Consider the following 26,681-nt stretch of genomic DNA (forward strand, 5'->3'; position numbering starts at 1 on the left):
CTGCCTTTGCATTTCCCTGCCCCTCGCAGCTGCCCTCGGCCACGCAGGCTCCTTTCAACTCCCAGCATTAGAGGCCAGGAATGGTCCCAGGGCAGTGCCACATCAGCACAGGCTGATGATGCAGCCAGGGATGGGCAGCAGGTGTTGCCAGGCCCATGCCCTGGGGGGCCTCCTTTGAGGCGCATCCTTCCCTGCAGCCCAGCAGCCCAAGGCCACTACTCAAGGTCTGCCCTCAGTTTCCTGAGTGCTCAGCACTGTAGGCAGCTCTGCCCAGGCCCTGACCAGGGGTGTCACTGACCTGTTGCCAGTGACAGTGCCCTGAGGGCATTTATCCAGCTCCTAACTGCCTTGTGTTCAACAGGGGAACGAGTGAAGAGACCTTCCCCATGCAGCCATGTCCCCTTCCTACCCTCCTGCTCTGAGCTGCAGGAGCTGAAAGCAGGCAGGGAAGGGAGGTCCTGTTCAGGGTGGTCACCGCAAAGGGAGCCCCTGCAGGGCAAGGGCCTGGCACCATCTGCTGAGGTGGGGCTCTGCCCATCCCTGGCTGCATCATCAGCCTGTGCTGATGTGGCACTGCCCTGGGACCATTCCTGGCCTCTAATTCTGGGAGTTGAAAGGAGCCTGCGTGGCCGAGGGCAGCTGCAAGGGGCAGGGAAATGCAAAGGCAGCGGCAGGGAGCAGCAGCAGTGGCCTCGTTTCTCTGATGGGGCTGTTTTGCATGCAGATGAGTTGCTGGCAGAGACATTCCATGGGCAGAGGAGCCTCTGGGCCTGGGGCGCTGTGGGAGCTATAAAAGGCAGCCCTGAGCAGGCTCCCTCATCCTGCTCCTGCCTTCTCCTCCGTGCTGACCAAGGTGAGCTGCCAGCGCCTTTGCCTCGCTGCTTCTCCTTCTCTGTCTCTGGGGCTCAGTGCAGCCTTAGCCGCGATGCTTTGGTTGTCTTCCTGAGCCACAGCTCCTTGCCATGAGCACAGGGAAGAGGGAGCAGCTCTTGGGCTGTCTTTGCAGGGCTCCCTTCCTGCTCTTCCATCTCTCTTCCTCGCTGCTCAGCCTTGTGCTGCTCCCCTGCCTGTGCCTGTGCCTGTGCCGTGCCCTGCAGGCTGCCAGGCTGCCCCTCACGCTGCCTGTCTCTGCCTGCCCTCTCTCCAGGTCCAGCTGCAGCCCTCGGCCATGTCCTGCTACGATCTGTGCCGCCCCTGCGGGCCAACCCCCCTGGCCAACAGCTGCAACGAGCCCTGTGTCAGGCAGTGCCAGGACTCCAGGGTGGTGATCCAGCCCTCGCCCGTGGTGGTGACGCTGCCAGGACCCATCCTCAGCTCCTTCCCCCAGAACACCGCCGTGGGCTCCACCACCTCTGCTGCTGTGGGCAGCATCCTGAGCGAGAGTGGAGTGCCCATCAGCTCCGGGGGCTTTGGGCTGTCTGGCCTGGGCGGGCGCTACTGCGGCAGACGCTGCCTGCCCTGCTAGAGCCCTGCCCGAGCCCAGGGAGGCCTGGACCAGGGAGCCCCAAGCCAGGTGCTGGGCTGAGGCTGGCGCTGCTGGGCAGGCTTTGCAGCTGGGCTGAGCACCCTCTCGAGCTGCTGCCCAGGAGGGAGGCAGCAAGGTGCCAGCCTGCGGTGCCTGCAAAGGCCTCCAGCAGGTGTCTGCTGCTGCTGCTGCTGCTTTCTTCTGCCCGTCCTGAGTCCCTGCTGTCTGCTGCCGGCCTGTGCCAGGGCTTCCTGCTGAAGCGAGCTGCCAGGGGCCCTGCTGCCAGCCCTGTGCCCGCCTGTGTGTGCAGAAGACTCGTGTGCCACGCTGTGGAGGGGGCCTGATTGCCAGCTGCCCTTGCAGCAGCCTGGCCTGTGCCCCTTCCCCCGGGCACTGCTTTGTTTCCCTCTTTTGACTCATTAAAGTTTATGCTGCATTGTAGCTGATGGCTCCTCCTGTTCCTGCCCCCTGCCGCTCCTGCCCGAGCTCTCCCTGGGCACTGCGGTGCCCTGCAGGGCAGAGACAGATAAGGGCCAGCAGTCATCCTCCAGCTTGCCTGGAGAGGCTGAGTGTCCTCACAGAGTATGGGAAGAGCCCTGAGATGGTTCAGAGGTTTGTGGTGCAGTCTAAGTTTGTAGTGGGTGCCCAGGAGCTTCCCCAGGGGATGTTTGAGCAACAGCTGTGGGTGGCTGCTGGCTGCTGAGGGAAGGCACTGGCCTACCAAAGCCACTTGTGTGCTGCCCAACAAGGCCTGCCCAAGGCTCTGACTGCACCTTGACCTCTCCCTGTCTGTCCTTTCCCTTCCCTGTTGCAAGCCCTGTGCTGGAAGGAGCCCTCAAGAAGCTGAGGGGTGAGGAGCAGCCTGGGGAGCTGTGTGAAGGGAGAGGGGGACCCTCTGCAGGAGAGCTGCACAGTGGGGCTGGGGTGCCCATGGGGGTGTGAGATGGGCAGGGAGAAGAATGGTCAGAGGGGACTCATCCTTCCCCACCTGAAAGACTCAGGCAGCCTCATCATCTGTCCTGGGAATGCTGCACGGGAGCAGAAAAGGCATCTCTGGCACCTTAGAGCTGCTGTAAGTGTGGTGGAGTCCTTCTGTGTAGTCACTGAGTCCTGCAAGAAGCTGAATCTGGAGCAGATCCTCCAGAAGAGTCACAGCACTCTGCAGGCTGTCTGGAGAGGTCCTTTTGTGCCTCCAAGGAGGCATCGAGCTGAGGAGGCTGCACAGTGGCAGCTCAACAGCTCTTAGTCCCTCCTGGTGCCAGCCAGTGAGGCCAGCAGGAGCAGGGCAGGGATTGTGCTCCTGGGCTGGGCACTGGGGAGGCTGCACTTCAAATCCTGTGGTAGGTTTGGGCTCCTCACAATGAGGAGCTGGAGCCAGAGAAGGGCAACAGAGCTGGAGAAGGGTCTGGAGAACAAGACTGGGGAAGAGCAGCTGAAGGAGCTGGTGATGAGGCTGGAGCAGAGGAGACTGAGAGGAGACCTTTGGGTCTCTACAGCTGCCTGAGAGGAAGCTGGAGCCAGGTGGGTTTGGGCTCCTCTCCCCAGTATCAGGAGATAGGATGAGAGGAAATGGCCTGAAGTACCAGAGGAGGTTCAGGCTGACCACGAGGAACAGTTTCTGCCCAGCAGCAGTGGTCAGGGACTGGCACAGGCTGCCCAGGCAGGTGGTGGAGTCCCCATCCCTGCAGGTGTTCCAGTAACCTGTAGCCATGGCACTTGCAGCCAGGGTTTGGTGCCATGGTGGTGCTGGGCTGATGCTGGACTGGATGGTCCCAAAGGGCTTCTCCAACCCAAACGATGCCAGAATTAAATGACCCAGTTCAGAGACAAACCAAGTTATGAGGAGAGGCTGAGGGCCCTGGGGCAGAGAGCCTGGAGGAGAGAAGACTGAGAGGGGACTCAATAAATGCTTATAAACCTCTGAGGGCTGGGGGTCAGGAGGGGGGGACAGGCACTGGGGGTCAGGAGCAGGGACAGGCTCTGCTCACTGCTCCCTGGACAGGACAAGGAGCAGTGGATGGAAGCTGCAGCTCAGGAGGTTCCAGCTCAGCACAAGGGGGAACTTCTTTGCTGTAAGGTCCCAAGCCCTGGCACAGGCTGCCCAGAGAGATTGTGGAGTCTCCTTCTCTGGAGCCTTTCCAGGCCTATCTGGATGTGTTCCTGTGTGCCCTGAGCTAGCTTGGATGGTCCTGCTCTGGCAGGGCTTGGACTGGATGAGCTCTTTGGGTCACTTCCAACCCCTGACATCTGTGATCCTGTGAAATCCACTGGGAGCAGGTCTGGCAGGGATCACTGGGGTGGACTGAAGCATCCATTCCAGGATTCACAGAGATGTTTTTTTTCTGTCCATTCCAAAAGAAACCAAAAATCCCAAACCAGACAAATAAACAAAAACCCCAAACCCCAACAGACAAAACCTGAATCCACTGAGTTTCCTCCCCAGCATCATCAGAGTCCTGCTCCTCCCTTGCCTGCACTGCCCGTGGAGGAGGCACTGGGCTGTGTCTGCCTGGGGCTCCCTGGGCTCCTCTGAAGGGCAGAACTTCAAAGCCAGTCCCAAATGGCCATTACTGGGCGAGACACAGCCCTGTGGAGCCCACGGAAGCACTGCAGGGGCAGGGCCAGTGCCAGGCAGTGATGTCAGTGGGAGCTGCAGAGCCTCCCCTCAGCGGGCAACAGTTCACAGCTGCAGACACCAGGCTCATTAATTAATTCATTGATGGCTGCTCATTAAAAAGTGGCTTTGGCTGTGTCACCACCACAGCCTCTTCTGAAAGGTCTGGAGCAGCTCCAGAGCTGCTTTGAGTTCTGACTAAACACAGCAGCAGCAGAACCAAGCTGGAACGTCCTGGGGGGGGTTAAATCACCACCACGAGGCAGCAGATGAGGAGGTGCAACCTGTGCTGGTGCAGGTGTCCCAGCCCACGGAACTGGAGGAGCTTTAAGGTCCCTTCCCATCCAACCCACTCCATCGTGGAGTATTGTGCAAAGACTGGGGCACCACAGGAGAGATGTGGAGGTGCTTGAGAGGCTCCAGAAGAGGGCAACAGAGCTGGGGAAGGGCCTGGAGAATAAATCTGCTGAGGAGCGACTGAGGGAGCTGGGGAAGGGCAGGGTGAGGAAGAGGAGGCTGAGGGCAGAGCTCATTGCTGTCTGCAGCCACCTGAAGGGAGGTTGTGGAGAGGCTGCTGCTGGGCTCTGCTCACAGGGAACTGGAGACAGAAGAAGGGGGAATGGCCTCAGGCTGAGGCTGGGGGGGGTTGGATTGGACATTAGGAAGAAGCTTTTCAGGAAGAGAGTGGTCAGGGACTGGCCTGAGCTGCCCAGGGAGCTGCTGCAGTCACCCCCAGGCTGTGTTTCAGGATGGTTTGGATGTGGTGCTTGGGGCTGTGGTTTGAGGTGAACCCTGCAGAGCAGGGTCAGAGTTGGGCTTGGTGCTCCTGGGGGGCTGTGCCAGCCTGGTTGTGCTGTGTGATCGTTTAGGAGTTGCTGGAGAGTGTCCAGCTGGGGAAGGGTCTGGAGGAGCAGCTGAGGGAGCTGGGGGAGGTGAGGCTGGAGGAGGCTGAGGAGAGACCTCAAGGCAGCCGGGGTGAGCAGTTCACACAGCTGCAACGGAAGGAGAAATAAAGCAGCACTGAGGGCAGGAACCACAGAAGGTCAGGGGGTGGAAGGGACCTCTGGAGATCATCCAGCCCCAGCCTTCTGCCAGGGCAGGAGCACCCAGGGCAGGGGCACCCAGGGACACATCCAGGGGGGGTCGGAAGCTCTCCAGAGAAGGAGACTCCAGAGCCTCTCTGGACTCCAGGGCTCCATCAGCCTCAGAGAAGAGGTTTCTGCTCCCGTTGAGGTGGAATTTCCTGTGACCCTGACCTGCCTCGGCCGATCTGGCAGCAGTGACCTCGGATTTGTTTATCTGCTCAGGCTGTGGGCGGCTGAAGCCAGCAGCAGGCTGCCAGGAGAGATCAGAGAGGAGCAGCTGCCATAGCACAGCCGGTCCCAGGAGCACGCAGAGCATCCTGACAGGAGCCCTTGCCCGAGGCAGCCACAGCCTCCCTGGGCAGCCTGTGCCAGGCTCTCCCCACCCTGGCACTGAACTTCTTCCCCAGCTCCACTCTCAGCCTGCTCTGCCTCAGCTCCAAACCATTCCCCTGGGCCTGGCTCAGACCTGCTCATGTAAAGTCTCTCTGCAGCCTCCCTGCAGGCTCCCTTCAGGCTCTGGCAGCAGCTCTGAGGTCCCCCTGGAGCCTTCTCCTCTCCAGGCTGCCCAGCCCCAGCTCCCTCAGCCTGTGCTCGGGGCAGAGGAGCTCCAGCCCTGGGACCACCCTTGTGGCTCCTCTCATTCCGTCAGTTGCTTTTCCTTTTGTTGTTGAGCACTCCTCCGGCTCCAGCCCTCCCTCCACCCTGGATGCCTTCCCAAGGATCCCACCCCCAGGCCAGCCGCGGGAGAAGCCTGCGGAAGTCCCAGATTAAAGCATTTCAAAGCACTCTGTGAGCTCTCATTAATTATTTACAGATGCAAAACACTCATTATCATATTTTGCAGTCTCCAGCACGATGGCAGCGGCACAAGGTCACCCTGCAGCACCTCTCCAGCTCTGTCACGGTGCTTGCATCACCACACAGCTCTGATTTTCAGGTGGAAGGCAGCATTGCACTGCTGCCACATTCCCACAGCAAGCAGTGAGGAAACCTCTGGCAGAGGACACCTGAACCTTCTCAGGCAATCCTGAGTTCCTCAGGAGTTACTCAAACCTGCACCTGCTCCCCTGCTGCGGGGCTCAACCAGTGGCCAGCAGGACAAGGAGGTTCTCCTCATCCTCTGCTCTGCCCTGGTCAGACCACATCTGGAGTGCTGGGGCCAGCTCTGGCTCCTCGACTCAAGAGGGACTGGGAGCTGCTGGAGAGAGTCCAGAGGCAGCTGGGAAGGTGCTGAGGGGCCTGAAGCAGCTCTGGCAGGAGCAAAGGCTGAGCCCTGCCTGGGCTGAGAGCCTGAGCAGCCCCAGAGGGGAGCTGAGCAATGCCCAGCAAGAGCTAAAGGGTGGGGAGCAAGAGCCTGGTGCTGGCATCTGCTCAGTGGTGTCCAGGACCAGGCTAAAGGGCAAGGGGCACAAAGTAGAGCCCAGGAGGTTGCAGCTGAGCAGGAGGAGAAAGTTGCTTGGGGTGAGGATGCTGAGGCCTGGAGCAGGCTGCCCAGAGAGGCTGTGGAGTGTCCTTGTGTGGAGAGCTTCCAAAGCTGCCCTGGGCACTGTGCCCCTGGGCTAGCTGCTGTGGGCGCTCTGCTGGAGCCGGGGGTGGGGCAGGAGATGCTCTCCAGAGGTCCCTCCCCGCCACGCTGGGGTGCTGCAGCTGTTCCCGCGGCTGCTCCTCTCCGGCTGATCACCGACGCAGGCAGATCCCTGCCGAGCCCCAGCTGAGCACCGCAGGATGCTTTTTGCTGCAGGCTTCTCACGCCAGGGCTGGTCCTTGCTCCACACTCAGCAGGCAGTGCAGCTTTCCTAAGTGACAGCTTGGATTTCAAAACCCCTCCGTGCAGTTAAGGGAGGGTGTCCCAAGCACAGGTGTTCCCTCCGGAGCAAGCCAACCTCCAGGCAGGACTCCTAATCCCTCTGCACACTCCAAGTCAGCAGATTCCACTCCAAGCCTCTTATCTTGTAAACAAACAAAGTTATCTCCGAGAGGAGGATGCTCCAGAGGGCAAAGCAGAGGCACAGTTGTGGTTCCACACAGCTCAGAAGCTTCATCCCCAACCCCAGAATGGGTTGGAAGGGAGCTTAAAGCTCAGCCAGGTCCAACTCCCTGCCATGGGCACCTCTCACCAGCCCAGGCTGCTCAAGGCCTCATCCAAGCTGGCCTTGAACACCCCCAGGTTGGGGGCAGCCACAGCCTCCCTGGGCAACCTGTGCCAGGCTCTCCCTCACCCTTGAGAATTCCTTCCTCCTCTCCAGTCTCAACCTCCCCTCTTCCATCTTCAATCCACTGCCTCTCATCCTGGCACTCCCACCCTTGTCAGGAGTCCCTCTGCAGCTCTCTTGCAGCCCCCTCCAGACCCTGCAGGCCTTGGCCTGTGGTGGAAACAGCACTGGGGGATGGAATCTGAAGGACTTCAAATCATTTCTCACCCCCAGGCCTGTGTTCAGCTCCAGCTGCCACAGATCTTTGGTGTAAAACTGGGGAAGTCACTTCGGGAAGCACTCCCTGTGTGCTGCCAGCCCCTCCCTTAATCCCCTGCATCCAGAGGGCTTTGTGGAACAGTGACTGATCCCTCCTGGCTTGGTCCCCAGCTCTAATCAGCTCCAGCCCTGCTGCTCTCTGCGGGCACTTGCCCCATCCAATGCAATCCCACTTAAGACTCCAGAGAGCTGCTGGAATTCCAATTAGAGAGGAGGATGATAAATGTCACTGGGGAAAGCCTCTTTCATTGCAGGCTGCTGCCTTGGCTCACCAAGTGACCTCTGACAGCTTATGCCTCTCTGAGCTTCGCTTTCAAACCTCCATAACAACTGGGATTAAAATCTGCCAAAGGCAAGGGAAAATTCAGCTGGGAGGGAAGGACTCAGGGAACTCCTGGGGACAGCCCAGAGGAGGCTGTGAAGGTGCTGAGGGGCCTGGAGCAGCTCTGGGAGGAGCAAAGGCTGAGAGTCTGCAGGAGAGCAGCCCCGGAGGGCATCTGAGCAGTGCTCAGAAAGAGCTAAAGGGGTCTGGGGGGGTGAGAGGATGGGGCCAGACTCTGCTCAGTGCTGCCCAGGGACAGGGCAAGGGGCAAGGGGCACAAAGTGGACCCCAGGAGGCTCCATCTGCTGATTGCCCAAACAGCAGCTCAGCAGTGTGAGGACTTCATGCACTGCAGTCAGTGCCTGCTGAGTGCATTCCAGCCTCAGCTGTGCTGCATTCGAGCCTCCAGAGTGCACTGAGACACAGAATCTGAACCTCCCCCCGGTGCCTGCAGCCCTGACACAGACCATGGCAGGAGAGCAGGCAGCAGCTCAGGCTCCCTCTGCCCAGCACCTGCCAAAGGGTCCAGGCTCTTTCTCTTGGCCCCGGAGCAGGCTGCCCAATCCACCCCAGGGCCCTCTGGAGAAAGCAGCAGCCCCCACTCCTCCTTGGCACCTGGGCAGGGAAACTCTCTGCAAGGTCACTTTTCTCACTTACTCCAGACTCAGAAAGCTTCTGAGTCCTCCACTAACCAACTTGTTTGGGCACCACAGAAGAGCTGTGGAGGTGCTGGAGAGGCTCCAGAAGAGGGCAACAGAGCTGGGGAAGGGCCTGGAGAATAAATCTGCTGAGGAGCGACTGAGGGAGCTGGGGAAGGGCAGGGTGAGGAAGAGGAGGCTGAGGGCAGAGCTCATTGCTGTCTGCAGCCACCTGAAGGGAGGTTGTGGAGAGGCTGCTGCTGGGCTCTGCTCACAGGGAACTGGAGACAGAAGAAGGGGGAATGGCCTCAGGCTGAGGCTGGGGGGGGGTTGGATTGGACATTAGGAAGAAGCTTTTCAGGAAGAGAGTGGTCAGGGACTGGCCTGAGCTGCCCAGGGAGCTGCTGCAGTCACCCCCAGGCTGTGTTTCAGGATGGTTTGGATGTGGTGCTTGGGGCTGTGGTTTGAGGTGAACCCTGCAGAGCAGGGTCAGAGTTGGGCTTGGTGCTCCTGGGGGCTGTGCCAGTCTGGCTGTGGTGCTGTGATTTCAAGCCACCAGCAAGCTCTGCAAGCTCCCATCTGAGGCTCAGAACTCCTCTTTCTTCGCAGGATGCCGAGGCACAGCCAGGAGCAACCCTTGCGTGGCGCTGGGCAGATGCCAGGTGCCTCCTCTCCCTCGGCAGCCAAGAGGAAGGATTCCTCTGTCCATAATTATTATTTACTGCACATTTGCCTCTCCACCATGAATTATTCCAGCTCGGGAGCAAGCCAGCAAGGGTCCTAAGGCAAAAAAAGCGCCGCTGGCAGCTTGCGAGCAGAACAAAAGCTCTCCTCGGGGTGTTGCCCACTCGGCTACGCGGATCGAGTGCCAGGCAGCCACTTCTATTGTCCTCCTTAAGTGTCCCCACCTCTGTCTCCCTTATCCCTGCCATTACAAAAGGTTTTAATTAGTGCCTTTTCCGCGTTAAAAGCCTGGCTCGGGGTGCGGAGCTGCTGCTCCGGGTGGCTGCTATGCCTCGAAGCTGCTGGCCGCGCCGGCTGGCTGCGCTTCCAGACCTCTGCTTCCTCGCCACTCCTGATGCCCCCTCTCCAGCCTGGCGATTTTGAGGTGATTTCATCTTTTTCCACTTCCTCTGTTTTTCCTCTTTTCCACTTCTTCTCCTTTCCCCCTTTTCCATTTCCTATGCTTTGCCTCTTCTCCTCTGACAGTAAATGCTTCTGCTAACACTTCCTGAATCCCCCCACAGGTTGAATTTGAGGAGGGTGGGGAGGGAAAGCAGAGCACAAGCCCCCTGGTCCTGCTCTGCCTGAAATGTGGCCTCCGAAGCCTGCCAGGGTCGGGTTTGAGGCAGGGAAACGTCCGAGTGGGCACTGCTGCAGGGTGCCAGCGGTGCGCAGAGCTGCAGCAGCAGCAGCTCACAAACACAAACAGGCAGCAGAGCAGTTTCATTAGCTGCACAAGTTATGCATGCAGCAAAGTTTGTTTTGCAACTAATTAAGAGCCCATGCGCAGAGGGTGTCACATCCTGCAGGCGGTGAGGCTGCCTCTATAAAAGCCTTGGCCAAGCAGCGCTGCTCTGGTCGCTGTTCTTGCTCTGCTCCTTGGCGGCTGCGGTAAGTTAGCTTTGAATTGATTCTTCTCCTTACTTGAGCGTAACCCAGCGACAGATTCAACTGGGGAAGGGGCAGGGGAGGCAGAATCCTTCCAGGAGCAGCTTTTCTCTTGTCCTGTAGTTTGGGACCCGTTGCGTTTCCCCCCCTCCACTGTTGAACCAACTTTGTGCTCCCCACGGCCGGTCGTGAGAGCAAAAATGCTTCCCACAGAGCTCTGGAGAGGCTGAAGAGTTTGGGCCTGGCAAGGACTCTTCTCACTTTCTCCAGAGCAGGCAAACGAAAATCATTCTCCTGCTGCTGCTCTCAGCCTCAGCTGCCTTCAGCAGCTGGAGAACTTGTCCCAGACCCTTCCCAGGGCATTCCAGAGGCTGGACCTCAGGTTTCTTCTCTTGCTAAAACAGAGACGTTGTGCTGGCTTCAGCTAAAAGATGTTTCCAGCGTTGAATTCCCAGTCTAGGAGTTTTGCCCGAGGGCTCCTTTCTCGCATCCTCTGGGGAGTTTTGGCAGGTTGTCTGCCCCGGAGCACTCCCAGGATGTTGCCCTCAGACTGCTCCCGGTCACTACCCTTCCCTCCAGACCCCTCAGATCCACTTCCAAGCTGCTCAAGGTGATTCTGTCTTTGCTTTTGCTCTCAGCTCCAAAGCAAAATGAGGTCTCTTGGGAATAGCTGAGGATGCAGTCCTGAGGACTGGGACAGGCAGCAAGGGCATGGGGCTGCAATGGGAAACCTGCCCTGACCTTTGTGCCTCTCTCAGGCTCCTGGGGCACACGGGGTGGGGGCTCACTGGGCAAGCCAGTCCAAGTCCACCCTTCCACACCAGCTCAGACTGATCAAGTGAAGCAAATTATCACTTCTCCCTCGCCCTGCTGGCCTTGCCCAATTAGTGTGGGCACAATCCAGGGCACCCTCAGCCTGCCAAGCTCTCATTGTACAATGGCCAAGAAAATTTGCCCTTGGTATCAGGTGCAGGCTTAGGGAGATTGAGATATTGTCATCCAGATGAGATATAATGAGAGCAATAAATCTGGGTGGATCTCCAGCCCAGATCCTACTGCTCCACTCCTAACCAGGTGAGATAAGGTAACCACCCTCACCCCCACAGCTTTCCTTCTGCCAGCACGAGGAGGAGGACAACTGAAGCTAAAACCTTGGAGCTGAGCTGGGGCTGTGGCTTCCAGCAGGGTTTGGGTAGAAGAAGTTTGGGATGCAGGCAGCAGTGACCTGGGAAGTGTCACCAGATGTTGTGCTCCTCTGCTCTGCTGAGACCTCACCTCCAATCCCACCTCCAGCTCTGGTGTCCCCAGCACAGGAAGGACACAGAAACTTCTGGGGTGAGGCCAGAGGAGGCCACAAAGATGAGCCAAGGGCTGCAGCAGCTCTGCTGAGGGAGCCTGGGGAGGAGAAAACTCTGGGGGGTCCTTAGAGCTGCTTCCAGTGCCTGAAGGGATCCTCCAGGAAGGTTGCAGAGGAATTTTTCTGCGAGAGTCTGGCTAAGGGGGAATGGTTTGGAGCTGAGGCAGAGCAGGGTTAGAGGGGGGCTGAGGGGGAAGTTCTTCAGTACGGGGTGGGGAGACTCTGGCACAGGCTGCCCAGGGAGGCTGTGGATGGCTCCTCCCCGGAGGGGTTTAACAGCTGCAGGGCTGTGCTGCTGAGGGCCGTGGGTTGGCCCCAGCCTTGGCAAGGTTAGGTCATGGTTGGGTTCATTGATCTTGTCCAGCTGAAGCGGTTCTGTGATTGCTCTCACCTGAACCATTTGCACCTCGGCCCTGCCCCCTCTGCCAACCCTCACTCCAGGCCTCCTAAAACCTCCTTGTCTGTGGGAACTTCCTGCAGGACTAACAGGAGCCTCTGCTCCCTCTGCTCCTCCTGTGCTGCAGGTCTGGATCTGCTCCATGTCTCCCTTCAGCGAGTGCTGCCTGCCCCCGGGGGTGCTGTGCCCAGAGCCCTTCGCCCTCACCTCCAACGAGCTCTGTGTCATCAAGTATCCAGACACCAGAGTGGACTTCCTGGACCCCGACCTGCCCCCCTACTCTGTCATCTACCCTGGCCCAACCCTCACCACCTTCCCTCAGCAGACCATAGTGGGATCCACTGCCTTGTTTGACATCAGAAACCTGCTGGGCCCCAGGGGCTCCCCCGGGCTTGGGGATGTCTGCAGCTCTGGGACAGGATGGAACTTGGGCTGCAGCTCAGGAGCCTTCTGTGAGACAGGAACCTTCCAGCCTCTTTCTCCTCACCTGTCCAATCAATTCTGTTACCTTCCTTGCAGGCCAACCTAAATCTGGCCCTGGGTAGCTGTGGGTTAAGTGCAAAGCAGAACTGACCACGACTAAGTTTATGGATAATGGATTATGGAATGCTGAGCACTCACAGACCCCAGGGTAGCCACTAAGAGCTTGGCCTCCTGGCACTAGCAACCTGCCTGAGGACCAGGGTGCCCAAAGTGCAAGGGAGGGAAGTGTCACTGCTGGGCTGCTTCACAACCAACTGAAAACTTAAATTGACAATGAATTGGAAATGAAATCCACAATGAAATGAAAAGGAAATTCATAATGAAATGGAAATGAAAATCACAATGAAATGAAATTCCCAAGGGAATGAAAGTCAAACTCAATTCACAGTTAAAATGAAATACATAATTTTTTAAACAAGAAATTAAACCCCCCCAAAAAAAGTTGAGTTTCTCAAGAAAGAAGATTAAAAGAGGCCAAACTTTATCCTCTTTCTCTTTGGGTGGCTCTCAATGTGTCTCAATAAATTCCAGTCCTTACTCCACCTTTGACTTCTCAGCCTCAATCTCTCCCCAGCACAAAATGCTTTCCAATCAGAAGCTTGAGAGTTTGGGCTCCAAAATGCACCTGCCAAGGGACTGGGAATTTGGATGGGTCTTGAGGCAGCATTTCCCACCCAACCCCCCCAGACGCAGCTCTCCTTGGGCCTCTCTTTTGAGCTTTCTCTTTCCTGTGCTTGGCTCCTGCTCACCACCTGCTGATGCTTCCCCAGCTGCCTTCTGCCTGCAGCTCATCTGTTGCAAGCCAGGGCACAAACACCCAACCAGCCCCGAGCCTCGGGTGCCTGCCAGGGCAGATCCCTTTGGGCATCACCTCTGACCCAGGCTGATGGAGCTGGAGATGCTTTGTTAGCACCTCCTGAGGCCCTGGAGCTCCTCTCCCCACCTCGTTCCCTGCCTGTGCCTCCAGCTTCTCCTGCTCATTAAATGTTATCCTGCAGCAGACACTTCTTGGGATTTCCTTAGTTCGTTTTATTCTGCCCCCACTTGATTTTGGAACCCTTGGGGGGGGGGGTCACCAAGGTGTCACCTTTGTGGGGCTCATCACTCCCTTGCCAGGCTCACTGTCAGTGGCACAGTCACCCTCCTGAGGCTCAGTGCCCAAATCTCCACTCAGCGTTTTTGGCTCTCCAAGAGCTCAGCCAAGCTGCTCTTGTGCAGGCTGGAAAGGTGCTCTGGAGCCTGCTGGAGCCAGTGCAGCCCCAGCCCACCCCTGGAGTAGTTCTTGGACACCTTTCTGGTTGCATCACCATGAAACCTCCTCCGTGCTGCTTCCCAGGCTGGCAGGAGTGCAGGAGCCCATCCAGCAGGTCCCAGAATGGGTTGGACTGGAAGGGGCTGCAAAGATCCTCCAGTTCCAAGCCCCTGCCATGAACAGAGACACCTCCCAGGCTGCTTGAGACCCCATCCAAGCTGGCTCTGAACAACTCCAGGGTTGGAGCCTCCACAGCCTCTCTGGGCAACCTCTTCCAGTGCCTCAGCACCCTCGTGGGGAAGAAGTTCCTCCTAATGCCTCATCTCAATCCAGCTTCTTCCAGTCTGAAGCCTCCTCAGTGGTGCAGTGACAGGACAAGAAGCAGCAAACTGGACCCCAGGAGGTTCCACTTGAACTTAAGGAGAAACCTGTTTGGTGTGAGGGTGCTGGAGGCCTGGAGCAGGCTGCCCAGAGAGGTTGTGGAGTCTCCTTATCTGGGGACTTCCAAATCCCACCTGGATACCTTCCTCTGTGACCTGCTCCAGACAAACCTGCACTAACAGGGGGCTTGGGCTCAATGACCTCCAAAAGTCCCTTCCAGCTGCCACTACCCTCTCCAAGGCCATCTCAGGGGGCTGCTGCCAGGAGCCTTCTCCACCCCCAGCACATTTCTCCACATTCACCTGCTCAAGTCCTTGAAGTCCACAAATTCCATGTGCAGGTTTTCCTTGTCCACAAAGCAGCCTCAGCTCCCCACGGCTGCTGTGGGATCCTTCCAGCAGCAACAGCCAGAGGCTGCCTGAGCAAACATCCTGCTGTGCACTGCAGAGCTCAGCCCTGGCATTGAGACATCCAAAGGTTGAGCAACCTCAGCGCTCCGGAACGACCTGGGTGAGGGCTGCAGGGGACGTCCCTGCCCCTGCTCTGCGGCAGGAGGCGCTCCCTGCACTGAAACTCAGCCAGGGCAAGTGTGGGGTCTGGCGCTTGGGGACTGAGCTGCTGGACGGCAGCAAAGGGGAAAAGGATCTGGGGGTCCTGGGGGATGGGAGGGTGAGCATGAGCCAGCAGTGTGCTCTGGGGGCCAGGAAGGGCAATGCCATTTGGGGTGGGTTAGCAGGGCTGCGGTGAGCAGGTCAGAGAGGTTCTCTTGCCCCTCTGCTCTGCCCTGCTGAGGCCACATCTGGAGCACTGTGTCCAGTTCTGGACTCCCAGCTCCAGAGGGACACAGAAGTGCTGGAGAGAGTCCAGCACAGAGCCACAGAGATGCTGAGGGGAATGGAACAGCTCTGCTAGGAGGAGAGCCTGAGGGAGCTGGGGCTGGGAGAGGAGACTGAGAGGTGACCTCAGCAGTGGTCATCAGTGTGTGCAGGTGAGTGCCAGCAGGCTGGAGCCAGGCTCTGCTGGGTGATGCCAGTGCTGGGTGATGCCCAGTGCCAGGTGGCAGTTGAGGCAGAGGAAGTTTCATTTAAACATGAGGAGGATTTTTTGCCCTCTGAGGGTGACAGGAGCCTGGCACAGGCTGCCCAGGGGGGCTGTGGAGTCTCCCTCTCTGGAGATGCTCAGCCCCTGCCTGGATGTGTTCCTGTGTGACCTGGTCTAGGAGATCCTGCTCTGGCAGGGGTTGGACTGGATGAGCTCTGGAGGTCTCTTCCAGCCCCTGCCAGTCTGTGACTGTGATTCTGCAGCCACACAGCTGAGGGCTTGGCCTGATGGAAAGCAACTTCCTGGAGGAGGATCTGGGAGCTGGTGGACAGGAAGCTGTGAGCCAGCAATGTCCCTTGTGGTTGAGGAGGCCAAATGAGTCCAACCATCAGCCCAACTCCACCGTGGCCATTAAACCATGTCCCCAGGTGCCATGGCTGCACCAGCATTGAGCACCTCCAGGGGTGGTGACTCCACCAGCTCCCTGGGCAGCCTCTGCCAGTGGTTCAGAACCCTTCAGGCAAGAAGTTTCTTCTAACATCCAACCTAAACCTTCAGGCCATTTCCTCTACCACCTGGTCCCAGGCAGAAGAGGCTCCAGTTGAGAGCTGTCGCTGCCCACGGCGGGGCTGGAGCAGCTGATCTGAGCTCTGCCAGCCTGAGCCCTGCTGTGGCTCTGCCAGGGGAGGCTCTTTCTGCCGTGTCCCGTGGGGCTGCCAGAGGGAGCTGTGGAGACCAAAGCTGCAGCCAGCTCAGCGCCTCCTGAGCGCCTCCTGAGCACCTCCTGAAGCCTCCTGCAGAGCTCAGCCTTCCACCTACACACAGCAGCAGAAGGAGGGAAACAGCGGAGCTGGGCTCAGACAGGGCACACAGCCTGGGCACGCAGCCTGGGCATGCCAGCAGAGCCTGCATCACCTGGGGATGCTCTGGGCTCCAGCAGTTTGGTTCTCTTGCACTGCAGTTCCCGTGGCGAGGGAGAGGTCCTGCTTCTGCCCTGCCTCCTGCCCTCCCTTTCCTCCCCTGCTCCCTCAGCGTTTCTCTCCTCCCAGCTCCCCAGGGCAGCTGAGCAGCTCTTGGTGGTTTTCAGGCTTCTCCATCCCAGCTCTCTAGACGGAACAGAGCTACAGGTCTTGGCCTCTCCACTGTACTTAGCATCTGCTGAGCCACGGAAATCTCCTGCCAAAGACACAGGAAGCCCCAGAGGATGCCCAGCCCCCTGCATGCCCCCATGGGGCTGGGAAGCAAGAAGCCAGGCAGCAGCAGGCAGGGTAATGTCTCCTTCCCCCTCCCCCCACGACATCCTCAAGAGACCCTCAGCTGCCAAGCTGTGCCAAGCACACCTGGGGCACAGCAGCCCTCACTCTGGCACCGGCGCCAGTGCTTGGCCACCCCCAGCAGCTGGGGTTTGGTTAAGTCCTGCTCCTGATGCCCTACCTGAGGATTTGTGAGGTGTTTCTGGAACCTCCCTGAGTGATTAAACACATTGGGAGGGCCGTGAGGACCAGGGAGGTTTCACAAGCACATTGCCTATGCAGGCAGCTGCCTGTGATCAAGGCTGCAGCTAACGCCTGACATTGGGCAATGCTGCAGGCCCAGAGGAGACCTGGCAAGGTGGTGCTGGCACTGCCCTCCTTAGGCTGTGACTCATGGCCTCAGAGTCTGAATTATTCAACTTTCAATTCCAATTTGGGATAAAAGCAGACAGGCAGTTTCTGACAGAGGCCACCTCTGGAGTGCTGGGGCCAGTTCTGGGTTCAGCCCAGTTGCTGAGGGACTGGGAGCTACTGGAGGGAGTCCAGGAGAAGCTGGGAAGGTGCTGAGGGGCCTGGAGCAGCTCTGGGAGGAGCAAAGGCTGAGCTCTGGGGCTGTGAGCCTGCAGGAGAGCAGCCCCAGAGGGCATCTGAGCAGTACTCAGCAAGAGCTAAAGTGTAGAGGCAAGAGCCTCGGACTGGCATCTCCTCAGCGGTGCCAAGAGCCAGGCTGGGGGCAAGGGGCACAAAGTGGAACCCAGGAGGTTGCAGCTGAGTAGGAGGAGAAAGTAGTTTGGGGTGAGGGTGCTGGAGGGCTGGAGCAGGCTGCTCAGAGAGGCTGTGGAGTGTCCTTGTCTGGAGAGCTTCCAAACCTGGCTGACACAACCCTGCTGTAAACAAACCTGCTGGAACAGGAGGAGGGAGGAGATGGTCCCCAGAGGTCCCTTCCAACCCTCACCATGCTGTGAGAAAACCCAAGTGGACCTCTGCCTGACCACATCATTAACTCCTGGTGCAGATCTGGACCTGTACTTCAGTCCCTAATTGCCCAGTGGCAGAATTCCTGCTGATCCAAGCCTGCCCAGGTGATGTCAGCAAGCAGGAGCCTCTTTGAAGTGAGGAGGAGGAGGAGGAGTGCTGCAGCCCTGCCCCGGCAGAGCACCCAGCCCGGAGCGTTTCCCTTTGATTATTTCTTCCTCAGCAGTGCTCCTGACTCAGCTGCACAAACACTGCCGAAGCTGAGCAGGTTCAGCCACACCAACCCCAGCTCAGCTAGCAGGGGCCAGGAGCGCTGCTGGCTCTGCCCTGCCGGCTCAGAGTCGTCTCCAGCAGTCCTCAATTAAAGGCTGCTGACAAAACCAACACTTCACATCGTGGGCAGGAGCCTGCAGTGCTCCCTGCCCTCTGCTGCCTCCATTCCCTTTGTTAGTCACTCTCAAGCACAGCACCAAAGCTGCGAGGGAAAAATTGATCCTGTGTGGTCTGGGGAGGTTATGGGAGAAAGGAGTTAATGACTGTGGGCAAGGCACTGCCAGCCAGGAGCCAGCTCCCAGCTCTGGCAGAATCCTGAATCCCAGCATGGAGGGTGGGAAGGGACCTCTGGAGATCTCCTCCTGCTCCAGCAGGGCACCCACAGCAGCTTGCCCAGGGGCACAACGCCCAGGGGGGGTGGGAAGCTCTCCAGACAAGGACACTCCACAGCCTCTCTGGGCAGCCTGCTCCAGGCCTCAGCACCCTCACCTCAAGCAACTTTCTCCTCCTGCTCAGCTGCAACCTCCTGGCCTCCACTTTGTGCCCCTTGCCCCAGCCCTGGGCAGCACTAAGAACAGTTTGGGCCCAGCCTCTTGTCTCTGGACTCTCTCCAGCAGCTCTCTGGACCTGGGGAAATTCACTCTGGACCCTTCCATTTTTCTCCTGCAGCCTCACAGAAGGAGGAAAGCTTTTAGCACATCCCAGGGCTCTTGGCAGGTTCTGCCAGGCCAGGCCAAGCTCCTGCTCTAGGGCTGTGCTGGAGCAGCCTTTGCTTGCCCAGCTCAGCCCTGCTGAGGTGGCAGTGGGGGGGATGGAAACTTCCAGAGCCCTCTGGGTGCAGCCACAGCAGCTTGTCCAGAAGCACAGTGCCCAGAGGGGGTGGAAGCTCTCCAGAGACAGCTGCAGTGCTGCTCCCTGGGCTCCAGATGTGGCCTCACTAAGGCAGAGGCAGAAGCAAACCTCCCTCAGCCTGTGGCCACTCTCTCCTGAGCACCCCTGGGAGCCACTGAGGCCTCCTTGGCCATGGGCACCCTGCTGGCTCCTGGGTGCCTGTTGCCAGAGTGCCCAGCCAGAATTCCTTGGCAGGGCTGAGCTCCATGCCTGCTGCCTGGGCATCAACAACCACCTTCTGTTCAAGGGGGGAGCAGCCACCTGCAGCACCCAGCCCTCCTTGCCAGGAGAACCCAGGAGAGCTGCGGCTGCTCCTGCCAGGGCACCCAACAGACCCCCAACCTCATCCAGAGCACCCAGCAGACCTCAACCCCAGCCAGGGCACCCAGCAGACCCCAACCTCATCCAGAGCACCCAGCAGACCCCAACCCCAGCCAGGGCACCCAGCAGACCCCAACCTCATCCAGAGCACCCAGCAGACCCCAACCCCAGCCAGGGCACCCAGCAGACCCCAACCTCATCCAGAGCACCCAGCAGACCCCAACCCCAGCCAGGGCACCCAGCAGACCCCAACCTCATCCAGAGCACCCAGCAGACCCCAGCCTCAGCCAGGGCACCCAGCAGAGCCCAACCCAACTCAGCAATGCTGTGTGTGCCAAGGGAAGCTCCCTCCAGTGGCAGACGCCTCCAGGAGGACCTTGTCCCGGCAGACAGCTTCCAGGCTCACTTCCCTCGGGAAGGAAGCTTCATGCGTGAGAGGAAATCACAGACCCCCCCGAGCTGAATTTCCAGCAGCAGGAGGATGTTTGTGCCCTGTGCTGCTGCTGTTACTTGGTCTGAACTTCTGAGGCGCCCCAGGAGCTGCCCTGGGCCATGGGAGCTGATCAGGAATGTTCTGGAGACATCTGGAAATGAGATTGCCAAAGAAGTTGAGAGGCAGCTCCTATGCATGGCAATCCTTTGATGGTGGTGGATCCTGCTGGATGCAGGCTGCTCCAAGCTGCTGCGGGGCAGCAGGTGGAAAGTCTTCACTGAACCAGCTCTGAGCTGAGCTCTGCTCAGGAGATCACTCTGGGCTGCTTCTGCTCCTCTAAAGGGGTTTTGCATCAGGTCTGGCATGAAGAGACATCTGCAAAGCTCAGCAGCATCCTGCCAGGTCAAACCCAGACCTGCCCTAGACCTTTAGCCAAGCAGTCGGGGCAAGGCTGGGTGGGAGCTGGGCATGGATAGGACCTGGGCATGGGTGGGAGCTGGGCATGGATAGGAGCTGGGCATTTCCAGCAGGGGCTGGTGGTGCTGGGATGAGAGGCAGTGGATTTAAGCTGAGAGAGGAGAAATTGAGACTGGAGAGGAGGAAGAAGTTGTTGAGAGTGAGAATGGGGAGACACTGGCACAGGTTGCCCAGGGAGGCTGTGGCTGCCCTCTCCCTGGAGGTGTTCAAGGCCAGCTTGGATGAGGCCTTGAGCATCCTGGGCTGGTGGAAGGTGCCCATGGCAGGGGAGCTGGAACTGGATGAGCTTTCAGGTCCCTTCCAACCCAACCCATTCTATGAACCCATGGAAAAGCCCAATCTCATGAGTGCTGCCAGCACTGAGCCCTGTCATCTGCCAGCCCCTGTGCCCTGGCATCTCTCCTGTGCAGCCTTGTGTGCAGCTCAGATAAATCCCCACAGCTCCTTTCATCCTTGGCCTGTTTTTAATCCCTAATGAAATCAGCAGAGCGAAAACAGGAAGCAGCTGAAAAGAGCTTGCCGGGCAGCCTGGGCAGTTTGTGTCATTCCCCAGCTCAGCCTGAGCTAATCACCAGCAGCAGCAAAATTACCGCAGCCCCAGCAGCAGGAGCATGCAGCAGGGTTCGCTCCAGCAGTAATTAAGGCCTTGGCGCACAAAAGTGTCTCAGCCTCCCCCCAGGCGATCCGGGCAGGGCTATAAAAGCCTCTCCCCACCAGGAGCTCCTGGCTGCTGCTCCTGGCTTGTTCTCTGCGCTGCTCTGAGTAAGTCTGATCTGATCCCACAGCGTGTTAAAAGTAAATGATCCTGAGGAGCTTTGGCCTGAAGCTTGGTGGCATTGGGGACTGACCCTGCAGAGACCTCCTGCAGCATGCTGCAGACCTTGGCCAAGCTGTGGAGTTGCTTCTCATGGGGGGGTCTGAGACAGGTCAAGGGGGAATGGTCTGGAGCAGGAAGGGTTAGGCTGGAGCCGAGGAAGGAGTTCTGCAGTGCAGGGTGGGCAGACCCCGGGAGAGGCTGTGGATGCCTCCTGCCTGGGGCCAGGCTGGGTGATGCCCTCAGCAGCTGAGCCTAGCCGAGAGGTGTCCCTGCCCGCGGCGGGGGATCGGAGGGGATCAGCTCTGGGGTCCCTTCCAGCCGTGCTGAGATCCTCTGCATAAGGAGGGGGAACCAGAAGAGGCTTTCCCAGTTCTGCTTTGGGCTCTCCTTTTCAGGGCAGAAGGAGTAATCTTTGAGTTGGTTCTGGACAGCTCTTGGCAGAGCTCCGAGCAGTGGTGCTGGGGGGATGGTGCCGAGGGGAGCACAGAGGCAAATCCCTTCTGGGGTCAGCTGTGTGCAGCTGCAGCCAGGCAGCAGTGCTGGCCCTGCTCCCCCCAGCCAGCTGCAGCAGATGCTGAGCAGATCTCACCGCAGCTGCAGCACTGAAATGCATCTCTGGCAAAGCCTTTGCTCCTTTTGCTCTCTGTGGACAGGGATCAAAACTCAGCAGATTGATTTTGATTCCTTTTTGGGGTTTTCTCAGGTGAAAGCTCTGCTCTAACCTGAGGGGGTTTGGGGGTGGGAAATGCTCTGCCTGGGGTTTTAGCCTGGGTTTGGGTTGGTTTAGAGGGGTTGGGTTGAGGTTTTCTGTTACTTGGTTTAGTTTTTTATTTGATTGAGTTGTTTGGGGTTTTTGGCTCTGCTTTTGTGGCTTTTCTTTCCCTCTCACCCAGGATGATGTATTTGAGGATGTTTTGCTTTCTTCTAACTGTAGCTGAGGCAGGAAGATGGATCAGAGCTCCCTGCCCTGTGCCAGCACCTGCTGCACGGTGACGCTGAGCTCTCGGGTGCAGGGAAAGCAGCTTGCAGGGCACTGCTCCCTTTATCCTCCTCAGCAGGCAGCGCTGCTGGGTGCATGCTTCGGGAAGCTTCTTCTCCAGAAGGAAAAAGCTTCCCTGTCTCCTGCCCTTCCCCTCCCCCCTGCCTCACAACCGTCCTGGTTTTGCTCTTTGCCTCTGTGCAGGGCACTGCAAATCAGCCACGGTCCCTGGCCCTCCTCAGGGACTGCAGCTCTGAGACACAGGACCCCGAGGAGAATAAACTCACCATTTGGGCTTGTTCATGAGGTGGAAGAGTTTGGGATCCACCAGCTCAAGCAAGCCTTGCAGGGCCCCGTCCTGGAGAACTGCCTCCTGCCTGCAGATTTACTCCCAGGAGCAGAACGAAAGCCCCACGGGGGTGGCCTGGCTGAAGGACTACACTTGGCTTGCCTGGCTTGGCAGCACCACCCCCACGGGAGCATTCCGAGCTCTGCCTTACCTGCTCACCACTTCCACACCTCCTCACCCTTAGCCTTTCATTTTCCTGTGCCTCAGTGGAATGGTTTTAGTGCCTGAAAGTCACAGGAACATGCAAGGAGAAGACAACAGCAAACCCAGCAGGCTGCTAAACGAATGATTCAGGACCCCAGCTACTGGAAAGCCAAGTTTGAGCTCCCCACCCCTTGCTCCCTGTGCAACGCAGGCTGAGCTGTGTGGGAGGAGCAGAGAGGCTGTGGGAGCAGAGACGCTGCAGGAGCAAGTCCAAGCCTGTCCCTAGCAGCTGTGCCGAAGCAGGTTTCAGAGCAGGTGTCTGGTGTGGAGGAGGTAGGCAAGGGAAGGGAGGATTTCTGCTCCCAGAGGAAAGGAAGAGAGAGAAGAAGCTTAAAGCACCATCTGAGGAAGGACAAAGGGATGCAGGCTAAGGCAGTAGCTACAAGGGGTGGAACTCAGCTGCTGTCCTCAGCCAGCTTCCCAAAAGCAGCCTGGCCAGCAGCTGCAGGGAGGTGGTTGGGTCCCAATCCTGGAGATACTGCAGGTGAGGCTCGATGTGGCTCTGGGCAAGCTGCCCTGCTGCAGGTGTCCCTGATGACTGCAGAGGGCTTGGACTGGTGACCTCTGGAGGTCCCTTCCCACCCAACCCATTCCACTCTCACCTCTGTCGAAGACCCCAGGAGCAAGCCCCAGGGCATCCATGAGGCCAGGCAGGTGAAGTTGCTCTCTGCTAACTCTGCACATCCCTTGCAGGGCCCCAGCCAGGCGATGGCTTCCACCCAGCTGGCCTGCACCAACCCCTGCCAGGCGAAGTGCCCCCAGCCGCTGGCCAGCAGCACCAATGAGCCCTGCGTGGTGGCCTGCGGCGACTCCCGCGTGATCATCTACCCCCCCCCCGTGGTCGTCACCTTCCCGGGGCCCATCCTCACCACCTACCCGCAGCAGACCCTTGTGGGCTCCGCCGAGGTGCCCGCGCCAGAGGCTCCGGCGGCAGCTCCTCTGCCCGTGGCGGGGAGGCTGGAGGCAGCAGCTGACAAACTTGGCCCTCAGGTGCTCAGCAGGCCTGAGCCACGCAGTGCCCCCAGGTACTCCTACACCTACTCCTCCCAATGGACACATCCCTGCAGCTCGCAGCGCTCTGGGAAGCGCTGGGCACGCTGAGCTCTGCCGCCCCTGCCCCAGCAGCTGGGAGAAGCAGCCAAGAAAACTCCAGACGCAAACTGAGGGAGGAGCTGCTTGGCACCAGCTGGCACCTGGTTCCAGCGGCAAAGAGTGGGAGCTGCCAAGCTCAGCACCTGCCCAAGGCAGCCCCAGGTCTGCATTTGCTCATTTTCCTGTAGTTTAGACCCGTTCTCCTCTGGCTTTAGGCATCTGCTTCCATTGTGCTCTGTGCTGTGCCAGTTCTATCCTTGGCACTGACCTCAGGGAGGTGACTTCAGGGTGCCAGGAGATGCACCCAGCAGCTGCTCCAAAGGAGAGCTCAGGATCTTTACACACACACTGCAGCACCTTGAGCCTGGCGATCAGCAGCCCTGGGAGGGTGGTTCCCATCTCCTGTGCTGCTCCAGGGCAGCTCTCTCTTTCCAAATAAATTCTCTGTACCAAACTGGGAGTTCTGCTTCTCACTGCTGGGGAGAAGAGCCTGAGGGGAACTGGGAGTTCTGCTTCTCACTGCTGGAGAGCCTGAGGGGACACCTGCTCAGTCTCTAACAGCTCCCTGGAAGGAGGCTGGAGCCAGTTGGGGTTGAACTCTTCATCCAAGCAACCAGCGGTAGGGCAGGAGGAAGTGGCCTCAAGGTGCACAGAGGAGGCTTAGGTTGGACATCAGAAAAGTCTACGGCACTGAAAGGGCTCTGAGGCACTGGAAAAGGCTGCCCAGGAAGGTGACTGAATGCCCACGCCCAGAGCATCCAAAACATGTGTGGGCAGGCACCGGGGGATGTGTTTAGAGGCCAAGGAAGGTGCTGGGTTGGTGGCTGGGCTTGGTGAGCTCAGAGAGCTAGCAGCTTCCCTGCCCTGCAGCTCTCCAGCCTTTCCTCAGGGACATCCACACTCCCCACAAACACTTCCAGGGAACAGATTCCCAACTGAACAGGTCCCTCAGCTGCACACAAAACTCCAACCCCAAGGAAGAACAAATCAAGACCCAAAACAATGTTACTGATGCAAGGCAGATTCTTTAATGCAGCAGGGAAATGCAGCAGGCACTCAGGCAAGCCCCCACAGAAACCAGGGCCTGCAAACACAACAGGCAGGAGGCTGCAGCAGGGCACAGGCCTGGGCTCAGCCCAAGGATTCTGCCCTCCTGCGGCAGGTTGGCAGTCCCAGAGCCGGGCAGAGCAGAGGGCACTCAGCCCATGCCCAGCGCCGCTGCGCTGAGGGCAGGCAGGGAGCAGCTCCTGCAGGCAGAGCTGGGAAGCCTGAAGGCAGCAGCTGGGGCTCTGCAAGGTTGCTGTGTGCAGAGAAGCAGGAGCAGGAAGGTCAAGCAGCAGCTTGGCAGCAGCCCAGAGAGGGGCTGAGAGCTTTGCTCTGCACCTGCTGCCAGAAAGCAAAGGCAGCTGCTAGTGGAGGCCCAGGGCAGATGCAGCAGGGAGCTCTGAGGACATCAGGGGCTTAGCAGATCCCACAGCTGCCTCGGCCCCAGCCACCATAGCCAGAGCCCCCATAGCTGCCATAGCAGCCATAGGCTCCAGAGCCTCCATAGCCCCCACAGCCTCCGTAGCCTCCGTAGCCTCCGTAGCCTCCCCAGCCCCCATGGCCCCCATAGCCCCCACGGCCCCCATAGCCCCCACGGCCTCCAAAGCCACCCGTAACAGGGGCTCCTGCCGAGCCCACGGCGCTGTACTGGGGGAAGTTGCTCATGATGGGCCCGGGGAAGGTGACCACCGTGGCCGGGGGCTGGATCAGCACCGTGGAGTCAGGGCACTGCCGCACGCAGGGCTCGTTGCAGGTGTCGGCCAGCGGGGCCGGGGCGGCCACCCCGCAGGGAGCACACAGGCTGGAGCAGGACATCTTTGGCTGCAGCAGGGAGAGCTGCAAGACAAGGCAGAGCTATGCTCACTGCAGGGCCTCAGCCCACAGCCCTCCTGGCCCTCTGCCCTTGCAGCCTGCACCCCAGCACCTGCTCTGCAGCCGTTCAGGAGGCCACAGCTGCCAGGCTGCTTCCCAACCCCTGCTGCCCTCCTGCTGCCTGCCCACAACAGAGAGCAAAACATCCCTTGGCCAGGACAGCTGCAGCAGCCCCAAGCTGCCCAAGTGCTGGAGCCCTTTGTTGCACTTGGGACGTTGGAGCTCCAAGCTGCCATCTGCAGCCTGCCTCAGTTCCCAGCCAGCACCATCACATCCCAGCCATGTGCTGGCAGAGGCAAAGGAGAGCCAAAGGACCCCTGGGGATGGACGTTAGGAGGAGGTTCTGCACGGAGAGAGTGATTGGCATCAGAATCGGCTGCCCGGGGTGGTGGTGGAGTGCCCATTCCTGGAGGTGTTCCAGACCACCCCGGATGGGGCACTTACTGCCATGGTCTGGTTGGTTGGATAGGGCTGGGGGAAAGGTTGGTCTGGATGAGCTTGGAGGTCTCTGCCAACCTCCTTGGCTCCATGATTCTATGCTGAGGAAGGGAAGGTTTGCTGAGCATCACACAGGCTGCAGCAGGACTCCAGGCAGGCAAAGAGCACTGGGAAGGAGAGCAGGGACTATGGAAGGGTGCAAGAGAGGCTGTAAGGAGAGAGGCAGGGAGAGGGCCCCAAGAGGCTCCCAAGAGCTGCACTTACCTGGGAGATCAGGAGAGTCAAGTGGAGGAAGGTGGATGGAGGCTGTGGAGCCCTCAGCTCTTTTATACTCATCCCAGTGCCGGGGGCCATGGGCCAAGGGGTGGTGGCTCCAGCCTCAGCTAATCACACAACCAAGGGGACCTCATGTCCAGAAGCAGAGTCTGATGCCAGCCAATTACATCGACCCTAATTGGCTACAGCAGCCAGCAAAGGTGCCCCGCAGAGGGCAGAAGGGGTGGGAGGGCTGCAGGGTGACACATAGCAGATGAAAGGCTGAGTGCTCCTGAGGGTGACCTCACAGCACCAATAAACCCCAACCTGTGCCTACTCCCCCAGCATGACCTAGCGAGGAGGAGTCTTGGGCTCCCTGCAGACGCTCCCTGCAGTCCTGGCACCGCCAGCAGGCCTCTCATCACCTCTTTTACAGGCTGCTAAACAGGAGGTTGGTCAAAGGAAGCCATCACACCCCACCCAGGCAGCTCCAAGATGCCACCCATTGCCCCACGCTGGCACAGGCTGAGCAGATGGCAGCAGGGGAGGCAAAGGGCACCCTAAAGCCTCAGACATCTTCCTGTCGCTGCAGGAAAGGTTGAGCTGCAGCTCCACGACTCACTTGGTGGTCGTGAGAGAGCAGAGAAGGGTCCCAGTAGGGCAAAGCCCTGTGTGGCAGTGAGCACAGTGGTTAGAGAGCAGTGCCACACTGGGGCCTGCCTGAGGGGAGATGTCCAGGGGGCATCAGGACAGGAACAGGAGACTCCAAGCATCTTTAGCTACCTGTCCCTCAGTGAGGGCTTCATTCAGCCCTCCTCTCACACTTCCAAATGCCACCGATGCCTGAGTGGCAGCAGCAGCTGCACAGCTCATGGCCATGGGCTCCACAG

At 59.0% G+C, this 26,681-nt stretch overlaps 3 protein-coding genes and 1 long non-coding RNA gene across 5 annotated transcripts; 3 read left to right on the forward strand and 1 right to left on the reverse strand.

Moving 5' to 3' along the window:
* The first annotated feature begins 695 nt into the window (after nt 1-695).
* LOC135192611 (feather beta keratin-like) lies at nt 696-1,906 on the forward strand. Its single transcript, XM_064175867.1, has 2 exons — nt 696-853; nt 1,148-1,906. Exon 2 carries the CDS (start codon nt 1,169-1,171, stop codon nt 1,463-1,465), a length of 297 nt encoding a protein of 98 aa, XP_064031937.1. The 5' UTR covers nt 696-853; nt 1,148-1,168; the 3' UTR covers nt 1,466-1,906.
* Nucleotides 1,907-10,132: 8,226 nt separating this feature from the next.
* LOC135192618 (uncharacterized) lies at nt 10,133-13,450 on the forward strand. Its single transcript, XR_010309016.1, has 2 exons — nt 10,133-10,209; nt 12,088-13,450. It is a non-coding gene; the product is annotated as an uncharacterized LOC135192618 (long non-coding RNA).
* A 6,980-nt stretch (nt 13,451-20,430) lies between these two features.
* On the forward strand, nt 20,431-23,635 carry LOC135192601 (feather keratin B-4-like). 2 transcript variants are annotated; one of them, XM_064175855.1, is made up of 2 exons: nt 20,431-20,502; nt 22,783-23,635. In XM_064175855.1, the coding sequence occupies exon 2, from the start codon at nt 22,798-22,800 to the stop codon at nt 23,188-23,190; it is 393 nt and encodes a 130-aa protein (XP_064031925.1). In that variant the 5' UTR covers nt 20,431-20,502; nt 22,783-22,797; the 3' UTR covers nt 23,191-23,635. The 2 variants fall into 2 exon arrangements, with proteins under 2 accessions (XP_064031925.1, XP_064031926.1); XM_064175856.1 differs by lacking the exon at nt 20,431-20,502 and adding an exon at nt 22,253-22,573.
* Nucleotides 23,636-24,642: 1,007 nt separating this feature from the next.
* LOC135192646 (claw keratin-like) lies at nt 24,643-25,041 on the reverse strand. Its single transcript, XM_064175917.1, has one exon. The coding sequence runs from the start codon at nt 25,039-25,041 to the stop codon at nt 24,643-24,645; it is 399 nt and encodes a 132-aa protein (XP_064031987.1).
* Nucleotides 25,042-26,681: the final 1,640 nt, after the last annotated feature.

This window comes from Pogoniulus pusillus, chromosome 43 (genome assembly GCF_015220805.1).
Source record: "Pogoniulus pusillus isolate bPogPus1 chromosome 43, bPogPus1.pri, whole genome shotgun sequence".
In the NCBI taxonomy this organism is placed as follows: domain Eukaryota; kingdom Metazoa; phylum Chordata; class Aves; order Piciformes; family Lybiidae; genus Pogoniulus; species Pogoniulus pusillus.